The 27,526-nt window shown below is 38.4% G+C and overlaps 1 protein-coding gene across 2 annotated transcripts in view; it reads left to right on the top strand.

Moving 5' to 3' along the window:
- The window catches only part of LOC122675508 (SH3 domain-binding glutamic acid-rich protein-like), a 57,620-nt gene that overhangs the window by 9,390 nt on the left and 20,704 nt on the right, over window positions 1-27,526 (top strand). For both annotated transcript variants that reach the window (XM_043874386.1, XM_043874385.1), the window contains exons 3-5: window positions 9,299-9,379; window positions 26,120-26,194; window positions 26,842-26,934. In XM_043874386.1, the coding sequence (XP_043730321.1) occupies window positions 9,299-9,379; window positions 26,120-26,194; window positions 26,842-26,934 (249 nt within the window). The remainder of the gene's footprint in view (window positions 1-9,298; window positions 9,380-26,119; window positions 26,195-26,841; window positions 26,935-27,526) is intronic.

The raw sequence follows: 27,526 nt of genomic DNA, 5'->3' as shown, positions 1-27,526 counted from the left end.
AGCCTGGCATAGGATTTTTTCACTCACTTCTCTTTTATAAAAAATTAATTATTTATTAAAAAATTATAAGCAATTTTAATTTTTTTTGGCTTCACCACATGGCATGTGGGATTATAATCCTTCGACCAGGAATCAAACCTTTGCCCTTTGCCTTGGAAGCATGGAGTCTTAACCACTAGACTGCCAGGGAAGTCACCACTTTTCTTCTTGCTATACAAAACTGCTGGTCCTTTAGCTCAGCTTCTCTGTATTATTATATTTCTCAATTAAAGCAAGTGTCATCAAACTACAGCCCAAGTGGCAAGGCCTGCAGCTATCTGTTTTCATGAAATTTTATTGGACATGCCTGCACTAATTCACCACCTAATGCCTATGGCTAATTTTGCATGATGGCAGAGCTGAGCAGTTGCAACAGAGACCATCTGACCCACAAAGCCAGAAACATTGAGACTTACTATCTTTTCTGGTGGTTCAGATAGTAAAGAATCTTCCTGCAAAGTAGGAGATCCAGGTTTGATCCCTGAGTCAGGAAGGTCCCCTGGAGAAGGAACTGGCAACCCACTACAGTATTCTTGCCTGGAGAATCCCATGGACAGAGGAGCCTGGTGGGCTACAGTCCATGTGGTCTCAGAGTCACACATGACTGAGTAACTAGATGACACGACATGACATTTACAGAAAAGCTTTCAGATCTCTCATTTGAAGCATGAATTGTTCTGCTGTTGGGGGTTTATATTACTTTCTTAGGGCTGGTATAACAAAATACCACAAACCTGGTGATTCTTATGGACTGTATGTTTGTGTCCCCCTAAATTCGTATATTGAAGTTCTAAGGCCCAAGGTGATGGTATTTGAAGAAGGGATCTTTGGGAGGTGATTAGGATCAGATGAAGTCCTGTGGGTGGGGCCTTCATGGTGGGATTAGTGCCCTTTCGGGAGGAGGAAGAGAAAGAGACCCCTTTCTCTTCACCTTGTGATCACACAGCCAGGGGCAACTGTGAGCCAGGAAGAGAGCAGCACTCAATGATGCTGAACCCAAAACACATTTCTGTTAGTAAGCCACCCAGTCTATGGTATTTTGTTTTGGCATCCCCAGCTGATGGTTACAGGGTTAAAACAACAGAAATTTATTCTTTCACAGTTCTGGAGGCCAGAAGTTTTAAATCAAGGTGTCAGTAGGGTTGGTTTGTGCTGCAGGCTCTAAGCAAAAATCTCTCCATGCGTCTCTCTTGGCTTCTGGTGGCTGCCACCCATCTCTGACAGTCCTCCACTTGTTGACACATCATGTCCATCTCTGCGTCCATCTTTACATGGCCTTCTTCTTGGGGTCTCTCTGTGTCTTCACATGGCTTTCGTATAAGGACAGAAGTCATTGGAATAGGGTCCACCCTAGTCCAGCATGGCCTCATCATAAGTAACTACATCTGTGAAAGTAAAAAGAGAAAGTGTTAGTTGCTCAATCATGTCTGACTCTTTTCGACCCCAGGAATTATAACCCACAGAGTTATAACTCTTCTGTCCATGGGGTTCTCCAGGCAAGTATACGGAGTGGGTAGTCATTCCCTTCTCCATGGGATCTTTCTGACCCAGGGATTGTACCCAGGTCTCCAGCATTGCAGGTGGGTTCTTTACCATCTGAGCCACCAGGGAAGCCAATATCCCAATTTGCAAATAAGGTCATTTTCTGAGATTCTGGGTGGACATGCTTTTGGGTAAATTCACGGGCTGTGTGAATTTACATGGCTGTGTTAGGCTTCTTCAGAGGCTAAACTTAAAGTCCTGTGGATGTGAAAGTGTTTTCAAACATGTTTAAGGTGTTGAGCAATTATTTAGTGGAACTTATGGCCAGTCCCTTAGACTGCAAGGAGATCAAATCAGCCAATCCTAAAGGAAGTTAACCCTAAATATTCATTGGAAAGACTGATGCTGAAGCTGAAGCTCCAATACTTGGGCCACCTGATGCAATGAGCTGACATATTGGAAAAAACCCTGATGCTGGGAGAGACTGAAGGCAGTAGGAGTAGGGGGTAGCAGAGGATGAGATGTTAGATCACTGACTCCATGGACATGAATTTGAGCAAACTCCAGGAGATAGTGGAGGACAGAGGAGCCTGGTGTGATGCAGTTCATGTGGTCACAAGGAGTTGGACACGATTTGGTAATTAAACAAGGAACAATGGTCTGGTCCAGCTCTCTAGTGATTGAAGCTGGGGCTTCCCAGAGTGAGGAAAGTATTTCCTTGGTAAGGGAGGGTCCCTCCCCTGTACACCACGCTCCTCTCCCCACACCCTCCAGACTGCTTGGCTTCTGGACATCTCTCCAACCTGACCTGAATTTCTAAGAACTGTGACTCTTATTAGATGAGGAAAGGGAGAAAAAGGCTTCTTGGGGTGGGGGACAATGGTGATGGCCAATTTTTATTTGTTAGAAATTAAAAATTTATTTATTTATTTGTCTGCACTGGGTCTTAGTTGCAGCATGGGGGATCTTTATTGAGCCATGAGGGATCTTTCGTTGTGGTGAACGGGCTCTCTAGTTGTGGGGTGAGGGCTTAGTAGTTGAAGTGTGTGGGCTCAGTTGCCTAGTGGCATGCGGGATCTTGGTTCCCCAACCAGGGGTCCAACCCACAGTCCCTGCTGCAAGGTGGAATCTTAACTACTGGTCCACCAGAAAAATCCGTATAAAATGTATTTTAATAATTGAAAAATGAGTCTGTGTGCACACAGAAAAATTAAAATGGTTCTAGAGTTGTCCACAGTGGAGATGATTCTTCCTCCCACTTTAGACCCCTGTAGTTCCTTTTTCTGAGGTGGGCCAGGTTTATGAGCCCACCACCTGGCAAGTGACACCTGGCACCACTCAAGAGAGCACTCTGCTTGTTTTCACACTCTACTGTTGCTGTCTTGAAATTCATAATGATTTTTGGAAAAGAGTTGCCTTGTTTTTATCACTTTATTTTTACCACTTTATTTGCACTGGGCCCTGCAAGTTATGTAGCCATCCTGCTTTGACCCACCAGTGTTGGCAATTTCTTGTTTGGCCTTCCATGAATTTTGTATGTGTATTAACCATTGTTAATCACTTAAAAAAATGGGAATAAACTCTATACACTTTGTTCTTTTCACTTAACAACTGTATCTCAGAGGTTATTGCAGAGCTGCACATATTCTTTTTAAAAAGTTTTTTAAAATTTTATATTGGAGTATATAGTGTGTTAGTTGCTTAGTTGTGCCCGACTCTTTGCGACCCCGTGGCCTGTAGCCCACCAGGCTCCTTTGTCCACGGAATTCTCCAGGCAAGAATACTGGAGTGGGTTGCCATTTCCTCCTCCAGGGGATCTTCCTGACCCAGGAAATGAACCCATGTCTCCCACTTTGCAGGCAGATTTTTTTTTTAACCACTGAGCCACCATGGAAGCTCAGAAGTGGGATTGGTGGGTCACATATTCTTTATTTCAATGGTTGCAAAACATTCCATTGTATATGACATAATTAATTGGGACAGTTCTCTAATGGGAACCATTGAGGTTGTTTTCAGTTTTCCTCTGGCGCAGCCTGCAATGCAGGAGACCTGCATTCAACCCCTGGGTTGGGAAGATCCCCTGGAGAAGGAAATGGTAACCCACTCCACTATTCTTGCCTGGAAAATCCCGTGGACAGAGGAACCTGGCAGGCTATAGTTCATGGGGTCTCAAAGAGTCGGACGCGACAGAGCAACTTCATGTCTCTTCTCAGCTACAGACAATGCTGCAGAAGTCTCTTTACACATACAGAACTTTGTGTTCAGTCTGAGTGTATATATAGGATAAATTCCTAGAAGATGTGCTGAGTTACAGCATATATGCATCTCACATTTCAATAGATAATAAATTTGGACTGTAGTTGCACCAGCTTATATTTGGGTGTGGCTGGTTTCCTGTGACTTTGACAATACTCTGTATGCAAACTTAATCAATTTGTTAGATGAAAAATGTGTTCTCACTGCTTTGACTTGGATTTCTGTCTTTATAGCTGAGGCTGAACATCTTTTCCTCTGTTTATAAGCTTTCTGTGTTTTCTTCTATGACTTTCTACTTTTTCTGTTTAGTTCCAGGTAATGTTTATTGGTTTGTGAGAATCTTTACTTATGATGGAAAGTAGCCCTTTCACTACCATAGCTGTTGCAAATATTTCCCTATGTTTCTTATTTGTCTTTTGACTTTTTGAAGTGTTTTTTTTTGGGAATGCAGGGCTTAACATTTATTTTCTGTGGACAGTTTATTAATATATTTTATAGTTCCCGCACTCTATGTCTTATTTAGAAAATCATTCAGCACTCTAATATCATTAAAGGAATCATCTCATTTTCTTCTAGTACTTTTCCAGTGAAAGTAGAATTTTAAATCTCTTACTTTTTCTTATTTTCACTGTCCTTTTCAATTAAGACTAGTTACATTGGAGATGATACTGAAGTATTTTCTTTCAACCTATGTTTATCCCAGAGTAAAAATTCTGTAGTTATTTTCTGCTGTAGGAATAGAACTTCAAAGGCATTTCTTATTTCATTTTACTGTCATCTAGCAATGCTTTCTGTATTAACTGTGGAAGAAGAAAAGATTTCCTAACTAAGAAAAAAGACTTCTATTTTAAGATGTGTTTTCCTATTATAAATACAGCTCTAATGAGATAAGCGTACAAATGATTTTATGTTTAGCTGGTTTGAATTCTTTCTGCATTCAGAGAGGTATTAGTAGTTTTTCCTACTAGCAGCTTTGCTAAACTTGCTTTTCTGCAATCTGTGGATATTCCCAACAAAAGGGCATTAATGAGGCAGAGGACCTTGTTTTCAGAACGTAGGTAAAATGACTATTTGTATTGCAGATTCCAATTTTTAAAAGAGACTCAAAGTTCTGAAGGATGTGTCAGGTTTAAAATGGCATTGTTGTTGTTCAGTTGCTAAGTCGTCTCCGACTCTTTGCATGCAACCCCATGGACTGCAGCATGCCGAGCTTCCCTGTCTTTCACTATCTCCCGGAATTTGCTCAAACTTATGTCCATTGTGTCAAGGATGCCAGCATAAATCTACTCAATATTCTGTAATAGCCTATATGAGAAAAGAATCTGAAAAACAATGGATATATGTCTATGTATAACTGAATCTCTTTGCTATGCACCTAAAACTAACACAGCATTGTGAACCAACTATCCTTTAATATAAAATGAAAATTAAAAAAATAAAGTAATAAACCTGCTTTAAAAAAATAAAATGGCATAAATCTGGATGGTTCACATATCTTTCCACATAATAGAAATGTGGACCATCAGAATAAGGCTATCATTTAGGTTGACTCAATGGCCTCTGTGAATTCTCAAATGATGATGGCAGCAGCTGGAGGGGACCTCAAGGGCAAGCAGTGGCTTTCTCTGCACCAGGTCAGTGCAAGGGCTGGTGTCATGGGTGGTTCTGTGTACCATCGTGTCCCTGCCAGCCTGAACTCCTGCTGCTCTGGGCAGAACAGATGAAGATGTTATCTCGAGGGCATGGCAGACAACCTCTAGCCACAGAAAGGGGACACCGCCAGGAAGCCAGGCCCAGTGGAGGCCAGGTCACCCGCCTGGCAGAAAAATACTAACAGGAAGTAGCAGACTTATTTGCTGATGCCAAGTTGGAATCTGTGCATCTTCACCTATGTGAGGGCTGGGGTGCCTGCCTGGTCCTGGGCACAGCTAAAAGGGTCTTCAACCATGCAGCAGAGAGGCAAATATGTCTGGAGACTCAGAGCTGCAAGAGGGGACAGGATGCCCGCTTGATTAGGGCAGGGGGAGGGTGTTTTCAACACACTGATGTTACTGAATATGCTATTTTATTTTTTAATTTTTTTCAGTATGATGACAATTTTATTATATCTTCCATATAACTTTGATAGTGTACATATCAGCATGTTAATAAAAATTATCTTTTGTTTTGCCATTATGGTCAAGTTTTCTTCGCTTTTTAAATTAATAAAACTTTTGGCCAAGCTCAGTCTTCATTGCTGTGCATGAGCTTTCTCTAGTTGTGGCAAGCAGGGGCTACAGTCTAGTTGCAGTTCATGGGCTTCTCATTGCGGTAGCTTCCTTCGTTTCCGAGCACAGACTCTAGGCATGTGGGCTTCAGTCGTTGGTGGCACATGGGCTTAGTGGCTCTGTGGCATGTGGGATCTTCCCAACTAGGAACAGGGATCCAACTGGTGTTCCCTGATTGGCAGGCAGATTTTCAAATACTGGACCGCCAGGGAAGTCCTTTGTTTTTTAAAAAAATTTTATTGAAGTGTAGTTGAGTTACAATGTTGTGTTAGTTTCTGGTATATAACAAAGTGATTCAGTTATACATGTATTTGTTTTCATATTCCTTTCCATTATGATTTATCACAGGATATTGAATATAATTCCCTGTCCTATAACTACTACTTGACTACTTGTTAGTTACTCAGTCATCTCCAATTCTTTGCAACACTTTGGACTGTAGCCCACCAGGCTCCTCTGTCCATGAGATTCTCCACGCAAGAGTACTGGAGTCAGTTGCTATTCCCTTCTCCAGGGGATCGTCCTGACTGAGGGATCAAACCCAGGTCTCCTGTACTGTAGGGGAATTCTTAACCACTGTGTCACCAGGGAAGCCTGAAAGAAGATGGTATCATGGATATTTGAAGCACTGGGTGACATCACCCCCATATCTCTGGACCCTCTAAGAAGGTTTTAATATTTGTTTTTATCTGACCTCCCTCAAGGGCCTGGGAGTCAGGGCTGGGGTCAAGTGAAGTGGAACATTTGTGAGTTATAAATTCTTATCACTTTTATATTGGTAAAATGTATTTTTCAATTTTATGAAAGCAAATGATGACCATAACAGACACTTAAAAAATTTTTCCTACTTAACAAAATAAACCACCAACCCCTCTCGTATTTAAAGATTGTTCTAAACCATCCACCCTGACTCCCTGTGGCAGTTTCATGGAGGAACACAGAAGGCATCCTTTGACTGTGGCCATTAGTAAAGAGATTGTGTAGCTCTTTATGTTGGTATGTCTTCTTCTGTATATCTTTTGAATATTCTTCTATTGAGTTTTTGCCTTTTCCTTATGATGGAAGAGGGAAAAGCATAATATATTATATATACTAGTATTATACATTAGTTTTATATATATAAATATATATTAGTTTTATATATATGTACATGTTATATATATATACATATATACAGGCTTATACACACACACACACACACACACACATGTATGTTGTTAGGAAGAGCAAAAAATTTTGAAATCCCTCCAAAATTTAGAAAGAGATGTCTGGAGAAAATCTGCATGTTAGTGAGAGACTTTATTTTCTTGGGCTTCAAAATCACTGTGGATGGTGACTGCAGCAATGAAATTAAAAGATGCTTGCTCCTTGGAAGAAAAGGTATGACAAACCTGGACAGCATATTAAAGAGCAGAGACATTACTTTGCAACAAAGGTTCATCTAGTCAAAGCTATGGTTTTTCCAGTAATCATGTACAGGTGTGAGAGCTGGACCATAAAGAAAGCTGAGTGCCGAAGAATTGATGTTTTTGACTTGTGGTGTTGGAGAAGACTTTGCAAAGTCCCTTGGACTGCAAGGAGATCAAACCAGTCCATTCTAAAGGAAATCAGAATATTCATTGGAAGGAGTGATGCTAAAGCTGAAGATCCAATACTTTGGCCACCTGATGTGAAGAGCTGACTCACTGGAAAAGACCCTGATGCTGGGAAAGATTGAAAGCAAAAGGAGGAGGTTGGCAGAGAATGAGATGGTTGAATAGCATCACTGACTCAATGGACATGAATTTTAGCAAATTCCAGGAAATAGTGTAGGACAGAGGAGCCTGGCATGCTGCAGTCCATGGGGTCACAAAGAGGCACACATGATTTAGCAACTGAACAACAAGTTACTAGTACTACTACTACTAATGCGTCCTATCACATAATCTTTAGCAACAACTAGTGAGTGTGTGTTCTGGGAATCAATGAATCTTTCTAATACCAAAGACTCACTCACAGTATGTGATATTTCCCTTAAGACATGAGGCAGCTTACAAAAATACATTCAGTACAAAAGAAGAAAATAATCACAGAGAATCAGAGTGACAGGTAGGAAAAGAGCAAAACTTTGGATAAGATGAACACACAGGAATTACATAACATTTTCTTCTTAACATAGGTGGCCTGTCTTTGGTTTTAAGCTCTTAACACACGTCAGAGGAGGGTAGGCAGTAACATGACCACATGTTTGAGAGTCCTGTTCAGTTCAGGCCAGACTAACTCTGTACAGGTTGAGCCTATGGCAACACTGTTGAAACTGCATCATAGCCCCAGCAATAAAGACTGGCAACAGGAAAGTGGACTGGAGGAGGATCTTTTATGTTTTAATGATAAAACGTGAAACTTTTCCAAGCTATTGACTAACACACTGCTGGAGAGTTGGCTTAGGGCAGGACCCACCTGGTGAAGGACTGACTTGAGTGTGGCCTGGTCTGGGTTGGGGGTGGGGAAGGGCCGATCTTTACTGAGCTTCTGATTTCCATCTGCTGCCTGGTTTCTAATCATTCTACAGTTTTTCCCCCTTTGGGCAAAATGAGCATGTTTCTAAACCTTCTGTAATCTTGCAGCTCCTGGTATTGGAAGAGCCTGAGACAGGTCCAGTCCCTTGGTGGTGATTTAGTCACTAAGTTGTATCCGACTCTTTGCAACTCTATGTACTGTAGCCCACCAGGCTCCTCTGTCGTCGGGATTTCCCAGGCAGGAATACGGGAGTGGGTCACCATTTCCTCCTCCAGGGGATCTTCCTGACCCAGGGATAGAACCTGGGTCTCCTGCTTTGCAGGTGGCTTCTTTACTGACTAGAAGCTAGTATATAACAGCACAGAAATCTTGTTTTAGTCCTATGTTGTTTGGACCCTAATCAGGGTCTGAGTCATAGGACCAAATTATAAGGAAACCAGCTAAAGATGTGAAACCTTTAGAGAAGACTTTCCCTATGTATGTTTGAGTCTTGCCAGTAATTCCTGAGCTGGAATACTCCGTGTGTGTGTGTGTCCTCACTATATTATAACAAGCACAATGAAGGTGTGTAAAAGCAAATGTAAACTTCATGGTTCAATTTCCCAAATTTGGGGATTGATCATCTTTGGCAAAGTGAATAAACTTTTGTGTTAGCTCCTCACTTTATGACTAATAAATAAGAAAGATTAACTTAGGTCAATGTATTGGTTCACAAGTGTGCATTGGGTTTAATCATTCTTTTTCTTTGCTTCAAGGATTTTGACTCTTTCTTCTCTGCAAAAGAAGAGAATATTATTTATTCCTTCCTTGGCTTGGCTCCCCCTCCAGGCTCAAAGGTAAGCTTGAGCATCCCCATGGAGTTCGATATAGGTCATAAGTGAGGATAAGATCAGCATCCGAAACTGTTAAAAAAGTAATGACCTTTAAATTAACATGATTGTAGTATACTTCTTTTTCTTATGCAGAGATATCATGCATGGGTTCTACTAAAACATATTTCAGAACTATACTTTTATTATTTTTGAGGTTTACACCTGTAGTAATAAGTTTTATAGTACCTAAGTTAAGAAATATTGCATTCAATAATTTTTAGTATGTTAATTGAATAAGTAAAAATATAAATTCTCAGGTTATATCTGTAAAATTATTTTGTCATGAATTTTTCATAACAGCTGATTTTAGTTACTTTTATAGTGATATATACTCCTGTATTATTTCTGTTTAAAATAAATTGAATTTTGCCTTTTTGCATCTGGTAAGGAGGGAAAAAGTATGATCTAGACTCATAAATAAATTTCATAAGGTTTTCCCCCCCTCTGGTGTTGTTTCATCTTTAATTATGTATTATAATATCATTGAAGTAAAGAATTATGCTAATAACACAAGTACCATGAATTTGAATGTTTGATGGAGATCACTTGGCTTTATTCTTTACTTTCATTGAAATCCTTACCTCTACCAAGCATCTCATACATGACTCTCCATAGATACAAGCACACATTTTTTTTTTTCATTTAGGAGGTTGCACATGCTTTTATTTTAATTCTTATTACATTTACTGTGATAAATTTTATGCATCTTTGTCCGTTAACTCTTTTTTTTTTCATTTATTTTTATTAGTTGGAGGCTAATTACTTTACAACATTGCAGTGGGTTTTGTCATACATTGACATGAATCAGCCATGGAGTTACATGTATTCCCCATCCCGATCCCCCCTCCCACCTCCCTCTCCACCCAGTTCCTCCGGGTCTTCCCAGTGCACCAGGCCCAAGCACTTGTCTCATGCATCCCACCTATGCTGGTGATCTGTTTCACTATAGATAATATTCATGCTGTTCTCTCGAAACATCCCACCCTCACCTTCTCCCACAGAGTCCAAAAGTCTGTTCTGTACATCTGTGTCTCTTTTTCTGTTTTGCATATAGGGTTATCATTACCATCTTTCTAAATTCCATATATATGTGTTAGTATGCTGTAATGTTCTTTATCTTTCTGGCTTACTTCACTCTGTATAATGGGCTCCAGTTTCATCCATCTCATTAGAACTGATTCAAATGAATTCTTTTTAATGGCTGAGTAATATTCCATGGTGTATATGTACCACAGCTTCCTTATCCATTCATCTGCTGATGGGCATCTAGGTTGCTTCCATGTCCTGGCTATTATAAACAGTGCTGCGATGAACATTGGGGTGCACGTGTCTCTTTCAGATCTGGTTTCCTCAGTGTGTATGTCCAGAAGTGGGATTGCTGGGTCATATGGTAGTTCTATTTCCAGTTTTTTAAGAAATCTCCACACTGTTCTCCATAGTGGCTGTATTAGTTTGCATTCCCACCAACAGTGTAAGAGGGTTCCCTTTTCTTCACACCCTCTCCAGCATTTATTGCTTGTAGACTTTTGGATAGCAGCCATCCTGACTGGTGTGTAATGGTACCTCATTGTGGTTTTGATTTGCATTTCTCTGATAATGAGTGATGTTGAACATCTTTTCATGTATTTGTTAGCCATCTGTATGTCTTCTTTGGAGAAATGTCTGTTTAGTTCTTTGGCCCAATTTTTGATTGGGTCATTTATTTTTCTGGAATTGAGCTGCAGGAGTTGCTTGTATATTTTTGAGATTAATCCTTTGTCTACAAGCACACATTTATCTAATTCATTTATTTCTTAGTTAATTTGTTTGTGCCCTGCTTCATTTCAAAAGAGATTTGTGTGAAAGTTAATTCTCACACAATTAAATTCTGAGTTTCCCCCAAAGGCTTACCTTACAGAGATGGGTGTGTCTCAAGACATGTGGGTGTGTTGTCTTCCATGTGTCTGCATTCTTCAGGTAATAATACCTGAGGTCTCTTGTGTGAAGTTTAACAGATTCCATCTCCAAATGGTAATGTAGATTTCCCAGGTAGCTAATGGTTCTATAGGAGGATAAAGCCTCCTATAAAGCCTCCTATTAAGACAATGAAATACCTTTCTGGCTTTGGTCAACTTAAATGCAACATATTTTGTACATTTTATTAACAGCTTAAAAAAGTGCTAAAAACTGTTACACACAATTTAATCTTTTTTATTTGATTAAAGAGTTTGTTAACTGAGTCACATCAGTTTAGCTATTATGTTTAAGAGATGGTGCCTTAGTGTTAGGATATATTTCTTGGTGGGGACACTCAGGTCCCTGGGATCTTGAAAAGAAAGGAAGGGTGGAGGGAAGAGCGTTTCAGGGAAAGGTAAGAGCAAGTGCAAAGGCCCTGAGGCAGCATAGAGCTTGGAGATGAAAACCTGCTTGATGGCCATGAGGCCTGAGTCCCAAGAGTGAGGGAAGCAGATACATGGGATGCAGGGGTGGCAGATGGGCAGCCTGTGGCTTACAGGGGTGCTCTGGAGTCTATCTCAGGTGTGTGAAGACATAAGGGTTTTTAAGCAGAGGAATAAAGTGATTTTATTTCCTTCTTAGAACTCTTTTGACTACAATAGGATGAATGGATTGCAGTGGAATGAATGTCATGGTGGCTTGGACTAGGGTGATGGGGATAGAATGGTACGGAAGTGGATGACTTTAGTGCCTGTTCTGAAGGAAGAATGCTGGTAAGAATTGTTGATGGACTGAATCAGCGATGAGCATGTTGGACAGCAAAGAGATGTATTGCAGGCAGATTGTTTACCATCTGAGACACCACAGAGGGACCCCACTATTTGCAGCACAGTCTGGGCTAGAACCTTCGTTGCTGTCACTATTGCTCAGTGTTTATGTGTGTGCACTCTGGCAAAGTCCTTCAAGTCTCCTTGGGGAAGACAGACACTTGATGATTTATGGAAACAATATTATTTGTCACAGTATCATTTTGTAGTAAACAACATCGTGGAGAAGTGTCAGCAAGGAAATCAATCTTGCTCAAGCTAAAAATAGACATTCTTGACTATTGTGGAGAAAATGTATACTTATAAAATGATATTCAGCATTATAAACAGCATTATTGCTTACAGAACCAGTTTTTTGTCTTAGTCAGGCTGTTACAGGCCAAGTACTGGGCTGGTTTTCCCAAGAGAGCTTTGTGAGTAAGCACTGTCTCTGTAAAGTCAACCTTAGTTCTTCACAGGCATCTGGTCATATTTGATTCAATAAGCATCATTCTTCTATTTTATTTTTAATTGAAGTATAGTCAATTTACAATGCTGTGCCAATCTCTGCTGCAAAGTGACCTAGGTATATATATATCTACATTCTTTTAAAATGTTCCTTTCCATTATGGTTTATCCCCAGAGATTGGATATAGTTCCCTGTGCTATACAGTAGGACCTTGTTGTTTCTCCATTCTAAATGTAATAGTTTGCGTCAACCAGCCCCAAACTCCCAGTCCATCCCTCCCCCTGCCCGACTTGGCAACCACAATTCTGATCTCTAGGTCTGTGAGTCTATTTCTGTTTTGTAGGTAGGTTCATTCTTTTTTATGGCCAAGTAGTATTCCACTGTATATAAGTACGACATCATTATCCATTCATCTATCGAGGGACATTTAGATTGCTTCCATGTCTTGACTATTGTGAATAGTGCTGTTATAAACATAGGGGTGCATGTATCTTTTTGAATTATAGTTTTGTCTGGGTATATGCCCAGAAGTGGGATCATATGATAATTCTATTTTTAGTTTTCTGAGGAACCTCCATACTGTTTTCTGTAGTGGCCACACCAACTTGCATTCCCACCAACAGTGTAGGAGAGTTCCCTTTTCTCCAGATCATCTCCAGCATTTGTAATTTGTAGACTTTTTAGTGGTGGCCATTTTGACCCATGTGAAGTGGTACCTTGCAGTTTTGATTTGCATCTCTCTAAAAATTAGTAATGTCGAGCATCTTCTCATGTGCCTACTGGTCACCTATATCTTCTTTGGAGAGTGTCTATTAAGGTCTTCTACCCATTTTTCAATTAAATTGTCTGTATATTTTGGTGATAAGCCCTTGTCAGCTGCATCATTTGCAAATATTTTCTCCCATTTTGTAGGTTGTCTTTTTTTAAAAATTTCCTTTCCTGAGAAAACACTTGTAAGTTTGGTTAGGTTCCATTTGTTTATTTTTGTTTTTATTTCTATTGCCTTGGGAGACCAACCTAAGAAGACATTTATATGAGTTACATCAGAGAATGTTTTGCCTATGCTCAATGAGCCTCATTCTTAACACACAATCAAGGCTTTGGTTGCATAACCAGTTTCCAATTATGCCTTGGTAACAAGGAATATAGATTCTTACTGAACCTAGGCAAATAACTACATTGTCATAAAAAGTAAAAAGATTCAATTAGAATTTTTGAATTCTGGGGAAATCAGGTAGAGAGAATGTTATTTACAAATGTTTGATTTCAGTGTACAAAAGCAGTGTCTGCCACAATGTCAAAATTTATAAAATACTTAAGATCAAAAACAGAGGACTTCCTGACATATCCAGAAAATAAAACATTAAAATAACGTCAACAATATTCCAAACAAAAACTACAATCATACCTCATTGATTCATTCTGTTCTATGTAATTAGCTCTTAATTACACTGGATCTGAGTTTAGAAGTCTCAGGAATCCATCTACATCTCAACTAGAATTTTGGAAATTCTGACTCAGTCCAGTCATATGGTCTCTAACTGGTGCTATCAGAAGCCTATACGCCACAGCACTCAAAGTATAATCCTTTTCTGTGGCACTCTGAGCAGTCATTCTACATAATAGATTAAGCCTGATGGCTTGTAGCTGATTACAAAGGCTTTCAGGGAAGCTAAGAAAAATATCTGTGTGTGACAAAAGACTTAAAATGACTGTGGTTAATTCATTCTTGTTAATTTTCAAATTTGAAAGACTTGATGAGAATTATGACAAGAATAATGCACCTGGCAAGAAATTTGGTTATATATGCTAACAAAGAGCTAGCAGAAGAAGAAATTAAGAAAACAATTCCATTGCAATTGCAGCAAAAAGTAAAATACCTAAGAATAAATTTGACCAAAGAGCTGAATTACCTATGCACTGAGAACTGTAAGACATAGTTGGAAGAATCTGAATAAGATACAAATAAATGGAAAGATTTTCTGCATTCATGGATTGGAAGAATTAATGTGGAATCTATAAACTCTTTGACCAAATTTAGGAAGTTTTTAGCCATTATAGTTTCAAATATTATTTCTGCCCCATTTTTTCTCATCTCCCCATCTGACAGTCTAACTCCATATATGTTAAGTCTTTTGTCATTATCCTATATTTCCTTGAAGCTTTTTTTTTTTAACCTTGTTTCTCTCTAGCCTTCAAATTGTATAATTTCCGTTTGTCTATCTTTAGGTTTACTTACTTTTTCCTCTGTCATCTTTATTTTGCATTCAGTCTGGTGACACTTAAATTTCAGATATTGTACTTTTATTTTACATTCTAGAATGTCCCATTTGTTTGCTGTTTACAGTTTTTATTTCTCTGCTCATAGTTCCAATTGTTTCATCATTGTAAGAATATTTTCCTTTACATCTTTGAGTATATTATAGTCTTAATAGTTGCTTTAAAAATTCCTTGTCTGCTAATTCCAACATCTGGCTTATTTCTGGATTCAGTCTCTATTTATTGTTTTTTCTTTTTGGGAATGGGTCACATTTTCCTTGTTCTTTATACTTCAAGGGTTTTGGATACTTGGACATAGTGAATATTGTGTTGTGCAGACTGTGTTTTGTTACATTCCTCTGAAAAATGTTGATTTTTTTTTGGCTTAAATAGGGCATTTACTTTGTTGTACTCAGACTGCAAACACTATGTTTCTAGCAGCAACTTAAAACTGAGTTGAGTTCTTTTTTCTTTAGCTGAAACCAGTCACATGCACACATTGTTCTGGGCTCAGCTGAAGATGTTGGCAGAGTTTATGAACAGAATCTGGGGCTCTCTCCATTTGCCTCTCTCCTGTCCAAGATTCTGTCTTGATTTTCCAGGGGCTGTGGTTGCCCTAAATTCAGGTTTTTTGATTTTTCAGACAAGGAAAAAAAATATGTGAATTTGCTTTTGTGGTTTTATGTTTCTCACAAGATTTGCTTACTTTCAGGTTTAAGCCCTGAGAATGGCAACTCACTTGGTGCTATTCCTACTTTCTTAAAAAATATTTAAAAAAAATTACTGTTCAGTAGTGTTAACTATATTTACATTGCAGTGCAAAAGATCTCCAAAACTTTTCATTTTGTAAGACTGAAAGTCTTACATTCATAAAACTCCCCATTTCTCCTTATTCTCAGTCCCTAGTAACCACCATTTTTTTCTCTGTTTCTATGAATTTTTCCATTTTAGATTCCTCATATGAGTGAAATCAAATGGTAGTTGTCTTTTTGTGACAGGCTTGTGTCAGGATTTCCTTCCCTTCTTTTTTTTTAAGGCTGAATAACATTCCATTATATATTCCATTCACCCAATGATGGTATTTGGATTGTCTCCACTTCTTGGCTTTTGTTAATAATGTGGCTGTGAGCGTGAGGGTACAAATCATTCTCATCTTTCAAGTGTCAACTTCCTCTTGAATCATCTAGCTTTGGTTCATTCTCTTGTTTTTCCTTTACTTATGTCTTATAGAAAATTTATTTTTTAAATTTCACCTAGAGTTTATAGTCAGTGTCTGTTAGAGTGTCTGTAGAAGGTTACTTTCCTCTACTAGAATTAGAGTTGTCAGTGAAATTAGATTTTAGTGAAGATTGAGACATGTTATAACAATAAAACAATAATTCAAAGAAAACTTGAAATGAAGGGCATAAACAAAAAGAAACCTGGAATATTGGCTTTCAGAGGAATTAAAGCTACAGAGGAATTAAAGACCAAAAGTGACAATGAAGTAAAAGAGGTATTATATAAAGAAAAATGGTAAAAATATATGAAGAAAATATAGTAGTTATGGATCTTTGTGGATCATAGTACATGGCAGTCAAATACATAAACCAGAAACCCCTAGAGAAAACTTGTTAAAAACATACCTTTCAATACGTACCTGGCATTTCTTACATATTGGGTACTCTTTTAAGCATACAAACAAATGTAATTAGCAAAATTAATTTTTAAAAATCAAAGTTAAAAAATTCCTTACAGTATTATTGGGATATAATTGACATATAGCCCTAGAATTTGATGTACACAGCATAATCATTTATATGTATCATGAAATGAACCACGGTAAGTTTAGTGAACATCCATTATCTTGTATAGATACCAAACTGAAGAACTAGAAAAGAAATTGTTTTCCTTGTGTGAGAATTCTTAGGATTTACTCTTTTAACATTTTTCATATATCACATACAGCTTTGTTAATTATATTATCATGTTGTATAGTATATCTCTAGTTCTTATTTATCTTGTCACTGGAAATTTATACCTTTTGTCCATCATCATCCAGTTCACTTCTACCCACCCCCTGCCTCTGGTAAACGCATTTTTTCCCTATGAGTTTGTTTATTTGTTTTTGAATTACAATTAACCAACAACACTATGTTAGTTCCCATTGTACAACATAGTGATTCATTATTTCAGGATGTTTCAAAATGATCACCATAATAAATCTAGTTACCATACAAACATATTACATAATTGTTGACTGTATTCCCTATATTGTATGTTTCATAACAGTGATGCATTTATTTTGTAACTTAAAGTTTGTATGTCTTAATCTCCCTCAGTTATTTATTTCCGCCCTCCATCCTTCTCTACTCTGGCAACCACTATGTATTTATGACTCTGTTTCTGTTTGGTTATGTTTATTCATTTGTTTTGCTTTTTAGAGTCCATATATGAATGATACCATACAGCACTTGTCTTTTTCTGTTTGACTTATTTCAGTTAGCATAATACCCTCTAGGTCCATCCATGTACTTGCAAATTCCATTCTTTTATATGTGTGTGTTGTGTGTTAGTTGCTCAGTCATGTCTAACTCTTTGCGATCCCATGGACTGTAGCCTGCCGGGCTTCTCTGTCCATGGGATTCTCCAGACAAGAATACTGGAGTGGATCACCATTCCCTTCTCCAGAGGATCTTCCCGACCCAGGGATCAAACCTGGTCTCCTGCATAGAAGGCAGATTCTTTACCATTTGGGCTACAGGGAAGTCCTAATTCTTTTTATATGACTGTGTAATATTCCACACATATATAGGATATATATATATAAAATATCTTCTTTATTTACTCATCTATTTAAGGACACTTAGGTTGCTTTGATATCTTGGCTATTGTAAATAATGCTGCAATGAACATTGAAGTGCATATTTTTTTTCATATTAGTGTTTTCATATTCTTCAGATAAATACTCAGGAGTACCACTGATGGATAGTATGGCAGTTCTATCTTTAATTTTTCGGGGACTCTCCATACTTTCTTCCCTAGTAGCTGTAACAATTTGCATTTTTATCAATGGTGCATGAGGGTTCTCTTTTCTCCATATTCTCACCAAAACTTGTTATATGTTGTCTTTTTTTTTTTTTTTTTTTTACTTTACAATATTGTGGTGGTTTTTGCCATACATTCACATGAATCAGCCATGGGTGTACATGTGTTCCCACCCTGAACCTCCCTCCCACCTCCCTCCCCATCCCATCCCTCAAGGTTATCCCAGTGCACCAGCCCTGAGTACTCTGTCTCATGCATCAAACCTGGACTGGCAGTCTATTGCATGTATGATAATATACATGTTTCAATGCTGTGCTCTCAAAACATCCCACCCTTGCCTTCTCCCACATAGTCCAAAAGTCTGTTCTGTACATCTGTGTCTCTTTTTCTGTTTTGCATATAGGGTTATCGTTACCATCCTTCTAAATTCCATATATATGCATTAGTATACTGTATTGGTGTTTTTCTTTCTGACTTACTTCACTCTGTATAATAGGCTCCAGTTTCATCCACCTCATTAGAACTGATTCAAATGCATTCTTTTTAATAGCTGACTAATATTCCATTGCATATATGTACCACAGCTTTCTTATCCATTCGTCTGCTGATGGACATCTAGGTTGCTTCCATGTCTTGCTATTGTAAACAGTGCTGTGATGAACATTAGGGTACACGTGTCTCAATTCTGGTTTTCTCAGTGTGTATGCCCAGCAGTGGGATTGCTGGGTCGTATGCAGTTCTATTTCCAGTTTTTTAAGGAATCTCCATACTGTTCTCCATAGTAGCTGTACTAATTTGCATTCCCACCAACAGTGTTAGAGGGTTCCTTTTTCTCTGCACCCTCTCCAGCATTTATTGTTTGCAGACTTCTTGATAGCAGCCATTCTGACCAGTGTGTAATGGTACCTCATTGTGGTTTTGATTTGTATTTATGTGATAATGAGTGATGTTGTTTTCATGTGTTTGTTAGCCATCTGTATGTCTTCTTTGGAGAAATGTCTGTTTACTTCTTTGGCCCAGTTTTTGAATGGGTCGTTTATTTTTCTGGAAGTGAGCTGCAGGAGCTGCTTGTATATTTTTGAGATTAATTCTTTGTCAGTTGCTTCATTTGCTATTATTTTCTCCCATTCTGAAGGCTGTCTTTTCATCTTGCTTATAGTTTCCTTCGTTGTGCAAAAGCTTCTAAGTTTAATTAGGTCCCATTTGTTTATTTTTGCTTTTATTTTCATTACTCTGGGAGGTGAGTCATAGAGGATCCTGCTATGATTTATGTCGGAGAGTGTTTTGCCTATGTTCTCCTCTAGGAGTTTTATAGTTTCTGGCCTTACATTTAGATTTTTAATCCATTTTGAGTTTATTTTTGTGTGTGGTGTTAGAAAGTGTTCTAGTTTCATTCTTTTACAAGTGGTTGACCAGTTTTCCCAGCACCACTTGTTAAAGAGATTGTCTTTTCTCCATTGTAGATTCTTGCCTCATTTGTCAAAGATAAGGTGTCCATAGGTGTGTGAATTTATCTCTGGGCTTTCTATTTTGTTCATTTATCTATATTTCTGTCTTTGTGCCAGTACCATACTGTCTTGATGACTGTAGCTTTGTAGTAGAGGCTGAAGTCAGGCAGGTTGATTCCTCCAGTTCCATTCTTCTTTCTCAGGATTGCTTTGGCTATTTAAGGTTTTTTGTATTTCTATACAAACTGTGAAACTATTTTTTCTAGTTCTGTGAAAAATACCGTTGGTAGCTTGATAGGGATTGCATTGAATCTATAGATTGCTTTGGGTAGTATACTCATTTTCACTGTATTGATTCTTCCAATCTATGAAATGGTGTATTTCTCCATCTATTTGTGTCCTCTTTGATTTCTTTCATCAGTGTTTTATAGTTTTCTATAGATAGGTCTTTTGTTTCTTTAAGTAGATTTATTCCTAAGTATTTTATTCTTTTTGTTGCAATGGTGAATGGTATTGTTTCCTTAATTTCTCTTTCTGTTTTCTCATTGTTAGTGTATAGGAATGCAAGGGATTTCTGTGTGTTAATTTTATATCCTGCGACTTTACTATATTCATTGATTAGCTCTAGTAATTTTCTGGTAGAGTCTTTAGGGTTTTCTATGTAGAGGATCCTGTCATCTGCAAACAGTGAGAGTTTTACTTTTTCTTTTCCAATCTGGATTCCTTTTATTTCTTTTTCTTCTCTGATTGCTGTGGCCAAAACTTCCAAAACTATGTTGAATAGTAGTAGTGAGAGTGGGCACCCTTGTCTTGTTCCTGACTTTAGGGGAAATGCTTTCAATTTTTCACCATTGAGGGTGATGTGTTGTGGGTTTAACATATATGGCTTTTATTATGTTGAGGTATGTTCCTTCTATGCCTGCTTTCTGGAGGGTTTTTTTATCATAAATGGATATTGAATTTTGTCAAAGGCTTTCTCTGCATCTACTGAGATAATTATATGATTTTTATTTTTCAATTTGTTAATGTGGTGTATCACATTGATTTATGAACATTGAAGAATCCATGCATCCCTGGGATAAAGCCCACCTGGTCATGATGTATGATCTTTTTAATATGTTATTGGATTCTGTTTGCTAGAATTTTGTTGAGGATTTTTGCATCTATGTTCATCAGTGATACTGGCCTGTAGTTTTCTTTTTTAGTGGCATCTTTGTCTGGTTTTGGTGTTAGGGTGATGGTGGCCTCATAGAATGAGTTTGCAAGTTTACCCTCCTCTGCAATTTTCTGGAAGAGTTTGAGTAGGATAGGTGTTAGCTTTCTGTAAATTTTTGGTAGAATTCAGCTGTGAAGCCATCTGGTCCTGGGATTTTTTTTGTTGGAAGATTTCTGATTACAGTTTTGGTTTCCGTGCTTGTGATGAGCCTGTTAAGATTTTCTATTTCTTCTTGGTTCAGTTTGGAAAGTTATACTTTTCTAAGAATTTGTCCATTTCTTCCAAGTTGTCCACTTTATTGGCATTTAGTTGCTGGTAGTATAGTCTCTTATGATCCTTTGTATTTCTGTGTTGTCTGTTGTGATTTCTCCATTTTCATTTCTAATTTTGTTGATTTGATTCTTCTCCCTTTTTATCTTGATGAGTCTGGCTAATGGTTTTTCTATTTTATTTATCTTCTCAAAGAACCAGCTTTTAGTTTTGTTGATTTTTTCTATGGTCTCCTTTGTTTCTTTTTCATTTATTTCTGCCCTAATTTTTATGATTTCTTCCCTTCTACTGACCCAGGGGTTCTTCATTTCTTCTTTCTCTAGTTGCTTTACATGTAGAGTTAGGTTATTTATTTGATTTTTCTCCTGTTTCTTGAGGTAAGCTTGTATTGCTATGAACCGTCCCCTTAGCACTGCTTTTACTGAATCCCTTAGGTTTTGGTTTGTTGTGTTTTCATTTTCATTTGTTTCTATGCATATTTTGGTTTCTTTTTTGATTTCTTCTGTGATTTTGAGAGGGTAACAGGCAAGAAGGCCAGGGGTCTCCAAATGGAGGAAAGAGGCTGTAAGTGCCAGACATTTTTATCTCTCTTAAGCGGCAGGAAGAAACAAACCAGCGATCTGTTTTTCCTTCTCTATACAAATTTAAAAGGAGGTTTCTCTTAACATTCTGTGTTGCCATGACACCTGGTCTCACCTAAAGCTAACTACTCTCAAACTTTGAGTTAACCAATACATTCCTTTTTCGTATGGAAATGTTGTCTTAAGCTATGTTAATGAACCCCAGACTCTATCTTCAAGTTGGTTCCGCCAAACGGCCTAACTTACTTACTCAGGTATTGTTCCCCTAGTCTATGTAAACGGAACTATTTGTTGGTATTCTGCCCTTCTACAAGATTCAAGTCAATCGTTTTATGGCCTGGGATGAATTGTCTGATGCCATTCTAAATTTTATGACATTCCTTTCATTTCATTAACAGACTGTGAGTGACTATATAACATACAGCTAAAGACTAGGAGGGGGGTACTCTTTTGCCCCCTTCTGATGCCTATGTCAGAAGCTTTCCCTATCTCCTTTATACTTTAATAAAACTTTATTACACAAAAGCTCTGAGCGATCCAGCCTCGTCTCTGGCCCCGGATTGAATTCGTCTCCTCCGGAGGCCAAGAATCCCGCGTCTTATCGTTCAGCAACAACCTTTCAATTTGTTGGTTATTCAGAAACATGTTGTTTAGCCTCCATATGTTTGTATTTTTCATAGTTTTTTTTTTTTTTTTCTGGTAGTTGACATCTAATCTTACTGCATTGTGATCAGAAAAGATGCTTGAGAGGATTTCAATTTTTTAAAAATTTACCAAGGCTAGATTTATGGCCCAGGATGTGATCTATCCTGGAGAAGGTTCTGTGAGTATTTGAGAAAAAGGTGAAATTCATTGTTTTGGGGTAAATGTCCTATAGATATCAATTAGGTCTAACCGGTCCATTGTATCATTTAAAGTTTGTGTTTTGAGTTGATGGGAATGCAAACTAGTACAGCCGCTACAGAGAACAGTGTGGAGATTTCTTAAAAAACTGGAAATAGAACTGCCATATGACCCAGCAATACCACTTCTGGGCATACACACCGAGGAAACCAGATCTGAAAGAGACACATGCACCCCAGTGTTCATCGCAGCTCTGTTTATAATAGCCAGGACATGGAAGCAGCCTAGATGCCCATCAGCAGACGAATGGATAAGGAAGCTGTGGTACATATACACCATGGAATATTACTCAGCCATTAAAAAGAATTCATTTGAATCAGTTCTAATGAGATGGATGAAACTGGAGCCCATTATACAGAGTGAAGTAAGCCAGAAAGATAAAGAACATTACAGCATACTAACACATATATATGGAATTTAGAAAGATGGTAACGATAACCCTATATGCAAAACAGAAAAAGAGACACAGAAATACAGAACAGACTTTTGAACTCTGTGAGAGAAGGTGAGGGTGGGATGTTTCGAAAGAACAGCATGTATATTATCTATGGTGAAACAGATCACCAGCCCAGGTGGGATGCATGAGACAAGTGCTCAGGCCTGGTGCACTGGGAAGACCCAGAGGAATCGGGTGGAGAGGGAGGTGGGAGGGGGGATCAGGATGGGGAATACGTTTAAATCTATGGCTGATTCATATCAATGTATGACAAAACCCACTGAAATGTTGTGAAGTAATTAGCCTCCAACTAATAAAAAAAAAAGAAATTTCAACAGACTCCAGTAAAATTCATTAGAATTAATAACATACAGTTTCTGGATTAAAGAATGGAAAAAGTAGTAGCTTTTACTTATATCAACTATAATGGATGAGAAGTTAAAATGTAAAAAACAAATCCCATCCACAATGGTGATAAAAATCTTTAAAATGTTTAGGAGTAAATTTACCTGAAGGACACCAACAAGTACTAAAGTTATGGGGAGAGTATGATGCCCTAGGTGAGATGATTTAACAATAAGAAGTGAAAATTTCTAAACTAATAAATACATTTAGTGGCATTTCAAAGAAAAGCCTATTTAAAAATTGTTGACACTGGGGAAAATGATCTTAAAATGTACTGTAATAATACATGTCTGAGAAGAGCCAAAAATTTTTGAAAAAGGAGACTTTGTAGCAGCTTGCCTTTCTGAATATTAAAATTCATGTTAAAACTACAGTGATAAAAGCTACATATTGGCATGGGAACGTATAAATACATCCAAGGGAAAAAATAAATACATCCATGGATATGTTTATATATTTATATATAGACTAGTGTGTTAACAGATCCAAATGTATATATAGAATTTTATAAATGACAAAAATAACATCTTAATTGAAAGGACAATGGTGATATATAAATGTTACAGGCATACTTTTTCATCTATCTGGAAGAAAACAGAGCCCTACTTTATATTATACAAAAAATTAGACTTCACATTGATTAAATCACTAGATGTTAATAATTAATATAAAATAACTACATGTCAGAAAATAAAAGTTAGATGTGTGCGTGTTAGTTGCTTCAGTCGTGTCTGACTCTTTGCAACCCCATGGTCTATAGCCTGCCAGGCTCCTCTGTCCATGGGATTCTCCAGGCAAGAATACTGGAGTTAGTTGCCATGCCCTCCTCCAGGGGATCTTCCTGACCCAGGGATCAAATCCCATCTCTTAGGTCTCCTGTATTTGCAGGCAGGTTCTTTACCACTCCCCTGGAGAAGTAAATGGCAACCCACTCCAGTACTCTTGCTTGGAAAATCCCATGGATGGAGGAGCCTAGTAGGCTACAGTCCATGGAGTTGCAAAGAGTTGGACATGACTGAGCGACTTCACTCTCTCTCTCTCTCTCTTTACCACTAATGCCACCTAGGAAGCCCCAAAAGTTAGATAAATTTGTGTATATGCTGCTGCTGCTGCTAAGTCGCTTCAGTCGTGTCCGAGTCTGTGCAACCCCATAGACGGTAGCCCACCAGGCTCCCCCGTCCCTGGGATTCTCCAGGCAAGAACACTGGGGTGGGTTGCCATGTCCTCCAGCGCATGAAAGTGAAAAGTGAAGGTAAAGTCACCCAGTCCTGTCTGACTCTCAGCGACCCCATGGACTGCAGCCTACCAGGCTCCTCCGTCCATGGGATTTTCCAGGCAAGAGTACTGGAGTGGGATGCCATTGCCTTCTCCGATTTGTGTATATAAAAGGCTACAAAACAAAAAAATTCTTTTTTAAAAAAGTGATTTAGCATGCCTTTATTCAGTTCAGCATAGTGTTTGTAGACACACAAATGTGAACTTCCTGAATAGCCATCAGTTGGGAAATATATGAATAAGTTACTATATTTTTAACATTAAGCAAATGTTAATAGGAATGAGTTACAACCATATGAATTAATCTGGACAAATGCCCATGATATACTAAGCTAAAGAATCAAGTTGTGCATAGTATGTACCTATTTATTGTTTTTAAAAAACACAAAAATGAAACAAAAATAGCCTATGTATATGTTAAGATAGAGTTGAATACATATGAATATTTTAATATTGAGTATTGCAGGAGCATGGGGTTGGAGGGTGTGTTTATGGCCCAATTTGTTCCCATGAACTTGAAGTGCCTTCAGAATACAAATCACCAAATCTTTGTGCATTATTATGTGATATTTGTTTCTCTCTTTCTGACTTATGTTACTCTGTATGTCAGTCTCTAGGTCCATCCACATCTTGCATGTGGATGTGGAATCTAGGAAAATGGTACAGATGAACCTATTTGCAGAGCAGAACTAGAGACAGATGTAGAGAACAAACACGTGGACACCAAAGGAGGAAGGGGCATGGAGTGAATTGGGAGGTTGGAATTGACACGTACGCACACAGGCTATGTGTGAAATAGATAACTAATGAGAACCTGGGCTTCCCTGGGGGCTCAGATGGAGAAGAATCTGCCTGCAAAGCAGGAGACCTGGGTCCAATCTCTAGGTTGGGAAGATCCCCTGGAGAAGAGAATGGCTACCCACTCCAGTATTCTTGCCTGGAGAATTCCATGGTCAGAGAATCCTGGTGGCAGGCTACAGCCCATGGGATCATAAAGAGTCGGACATGACTGAGTGGCTAACACACACTCACAGACGCGCACAGTGAGAACCTACTGCACAGCATGGGGAACTCTGCTCAATGTTATGTGGCAGCCTGGATGGGAGGGAAGCTTGGGAGAGAATGATACATGTGTATGTATGGCTGAGTCACTCAGAAGTGCACCTGAAACTATCACAACATTGTTAATTGGCTATACTCCAATACAAAATAAAAAGTTTAAAAAATCACCCCACTTTACTAAGATATAATTGAAAGATAACATTGTATGAATTTAAGGAGTGCAACACAATGATTTGATATATATAGATATGTGAAATAATCACCACAGTAAGTTTATTTAACATCTGTTACCTCACATAGTTAGGATTTACTTCTGATGAGAAAAATAAACTAATACTTTAAAAGGCTGGAAACCACTGGATAGGTCAGGAAAACATAAAATAGAAGGTGTATCCTAGCCCTGCCCCTAACTTGCAGTGTGACAATTTTTGCCTTATTTTCTTGTTTCTTAGGTGTGAGTGGTGGTGACTATCTACTGACTTTGGTTAGAGCATCATAGTGAAGATAAAATGAGGGGTGAAGACAAATATAGTTTGGAGACTTAAAACGTGTTGAAATGCAAGCCATTGTCCTCAAGAAAACTATCAAACATTCTCAATTTCTGTGATGCAGGTGACAAAGTCGCCTGAGGAAGCGTCTTCCCTTCCTGATGGTGATGTGGCAGGAGAGGCTCAGAGCACCACAGAGGTAAGAGTTGGTGTCTTGAACCATCTTCCAAGGAAACCTGTTTTACATAGAATGTCTTCTGGGTTCTAGTTTTTCCATATGTTTGTCTGTCTACCTCATCCATCCATCCATCTATCTATCCATCTACCCATCCATCCATCCATCACATTTATCTGTCTATTTATCCATTCATCCATCACACCTATTTAGCTACCCATCCAACTATCTATCCATCCATCCATCACATCTATCATTTCTCTATGTATCTATCAATCATCTATCATTTATCTCTATCATCTATCTTTTTTAATCTCTAAAATTATAATGCCTCTTTCCACATAAGCAATAGAAAACAAATACTCCCTAATTATGGAATCCTTTGACGTTCTCTTCACAAGCCTTAAATGGATGAATTAGCTCCTATTAGGGTCTTTATGACTCTACCATTCATGTGAGTCGAGGCTGTTCATTGACACTGATAGATCCAATTAGCAATGTTGAGGGTTGGTGATCCTATACTCTAGGAGTTAAGTGACTAGTAAATAGAGGTCTACCTTTGCTTCATTTATATACTGTATATAAATAAGGAAACTGTAGCAGTTATGGCCTGGTGTTGTCTTGGAAGCTTATCCAAGGTTGGTGATACCATGGGTTTTCTTTGTGACCAGGGGACAGAGAAGGCTGAAGAAAGTGGAGAACATGAGGCACAAAAAGAGAGTGATGAAGATGCAGGTGACCTTGCCAGATCCCAAGAGAAGAATGTGAGTGTCTGCTTTTCTCACTGTAGTTTCACTGGATTCAATTATATTCAATAACCATTTATTGAGCTCTGACCAGATGCTGGGAATCTTTCTGGGCACAGAATAGTGAGCTCAAAACTGAGGAACTGAGGGATTAGCCAGGAGGCAGCAGGTGATTTTCACTTAACATGTTAACTGCTGTGTGTGAGGTGGGTGAAGGCTGAAAGGAAGATAGAGGAAGGGCCTGAACTCAGGCCTGGAGTGACAGGCTACACAAAGCTTGTCATTGTGTTGTTTGGGTTAGGTTGGGTTCATGTTCTTTCAGAAACAAGGGACGTTATGCCTTGTTCACAAGTATTGATTAACTCCTATCATACTTGTTGACTTAAAAAATGCACAATGTGAGAGTTGTGAATTAAGCTTTATTTGGGGCAAAATGAGGACTATAGCCTGGGAGACAGCATTTCAGTTAGCTCTGAGAAACCACTTCAAAGAGGTCGGGGGAAGGTCAGTATATATGATTTTTCTGAAGGATAGAAAATGCAATCAAGCTTATATATTTTGCAGAAGGTTTCTGGTAGTCTTGAGGAGCAGTCATCACCATGAAGGATTT

Source organism: Cervus elaphus, chromosome 19 (assembly GCF_910594005.1).
Source record: "Cervus elaphus chromosome 19, mCerEla1.1, whole genome shotgun sequence".
Lineage (NCBI taxonomy): Eukaryota > Metazoa > Chordata > Mammalia > Artiodactyla > Cervidae > Cervus > Cervus elaphus.
Note: the sequence above shows the minus strand (reverse complement) of the source record. Positions and strands in the feature narration are given on the sequence as shown.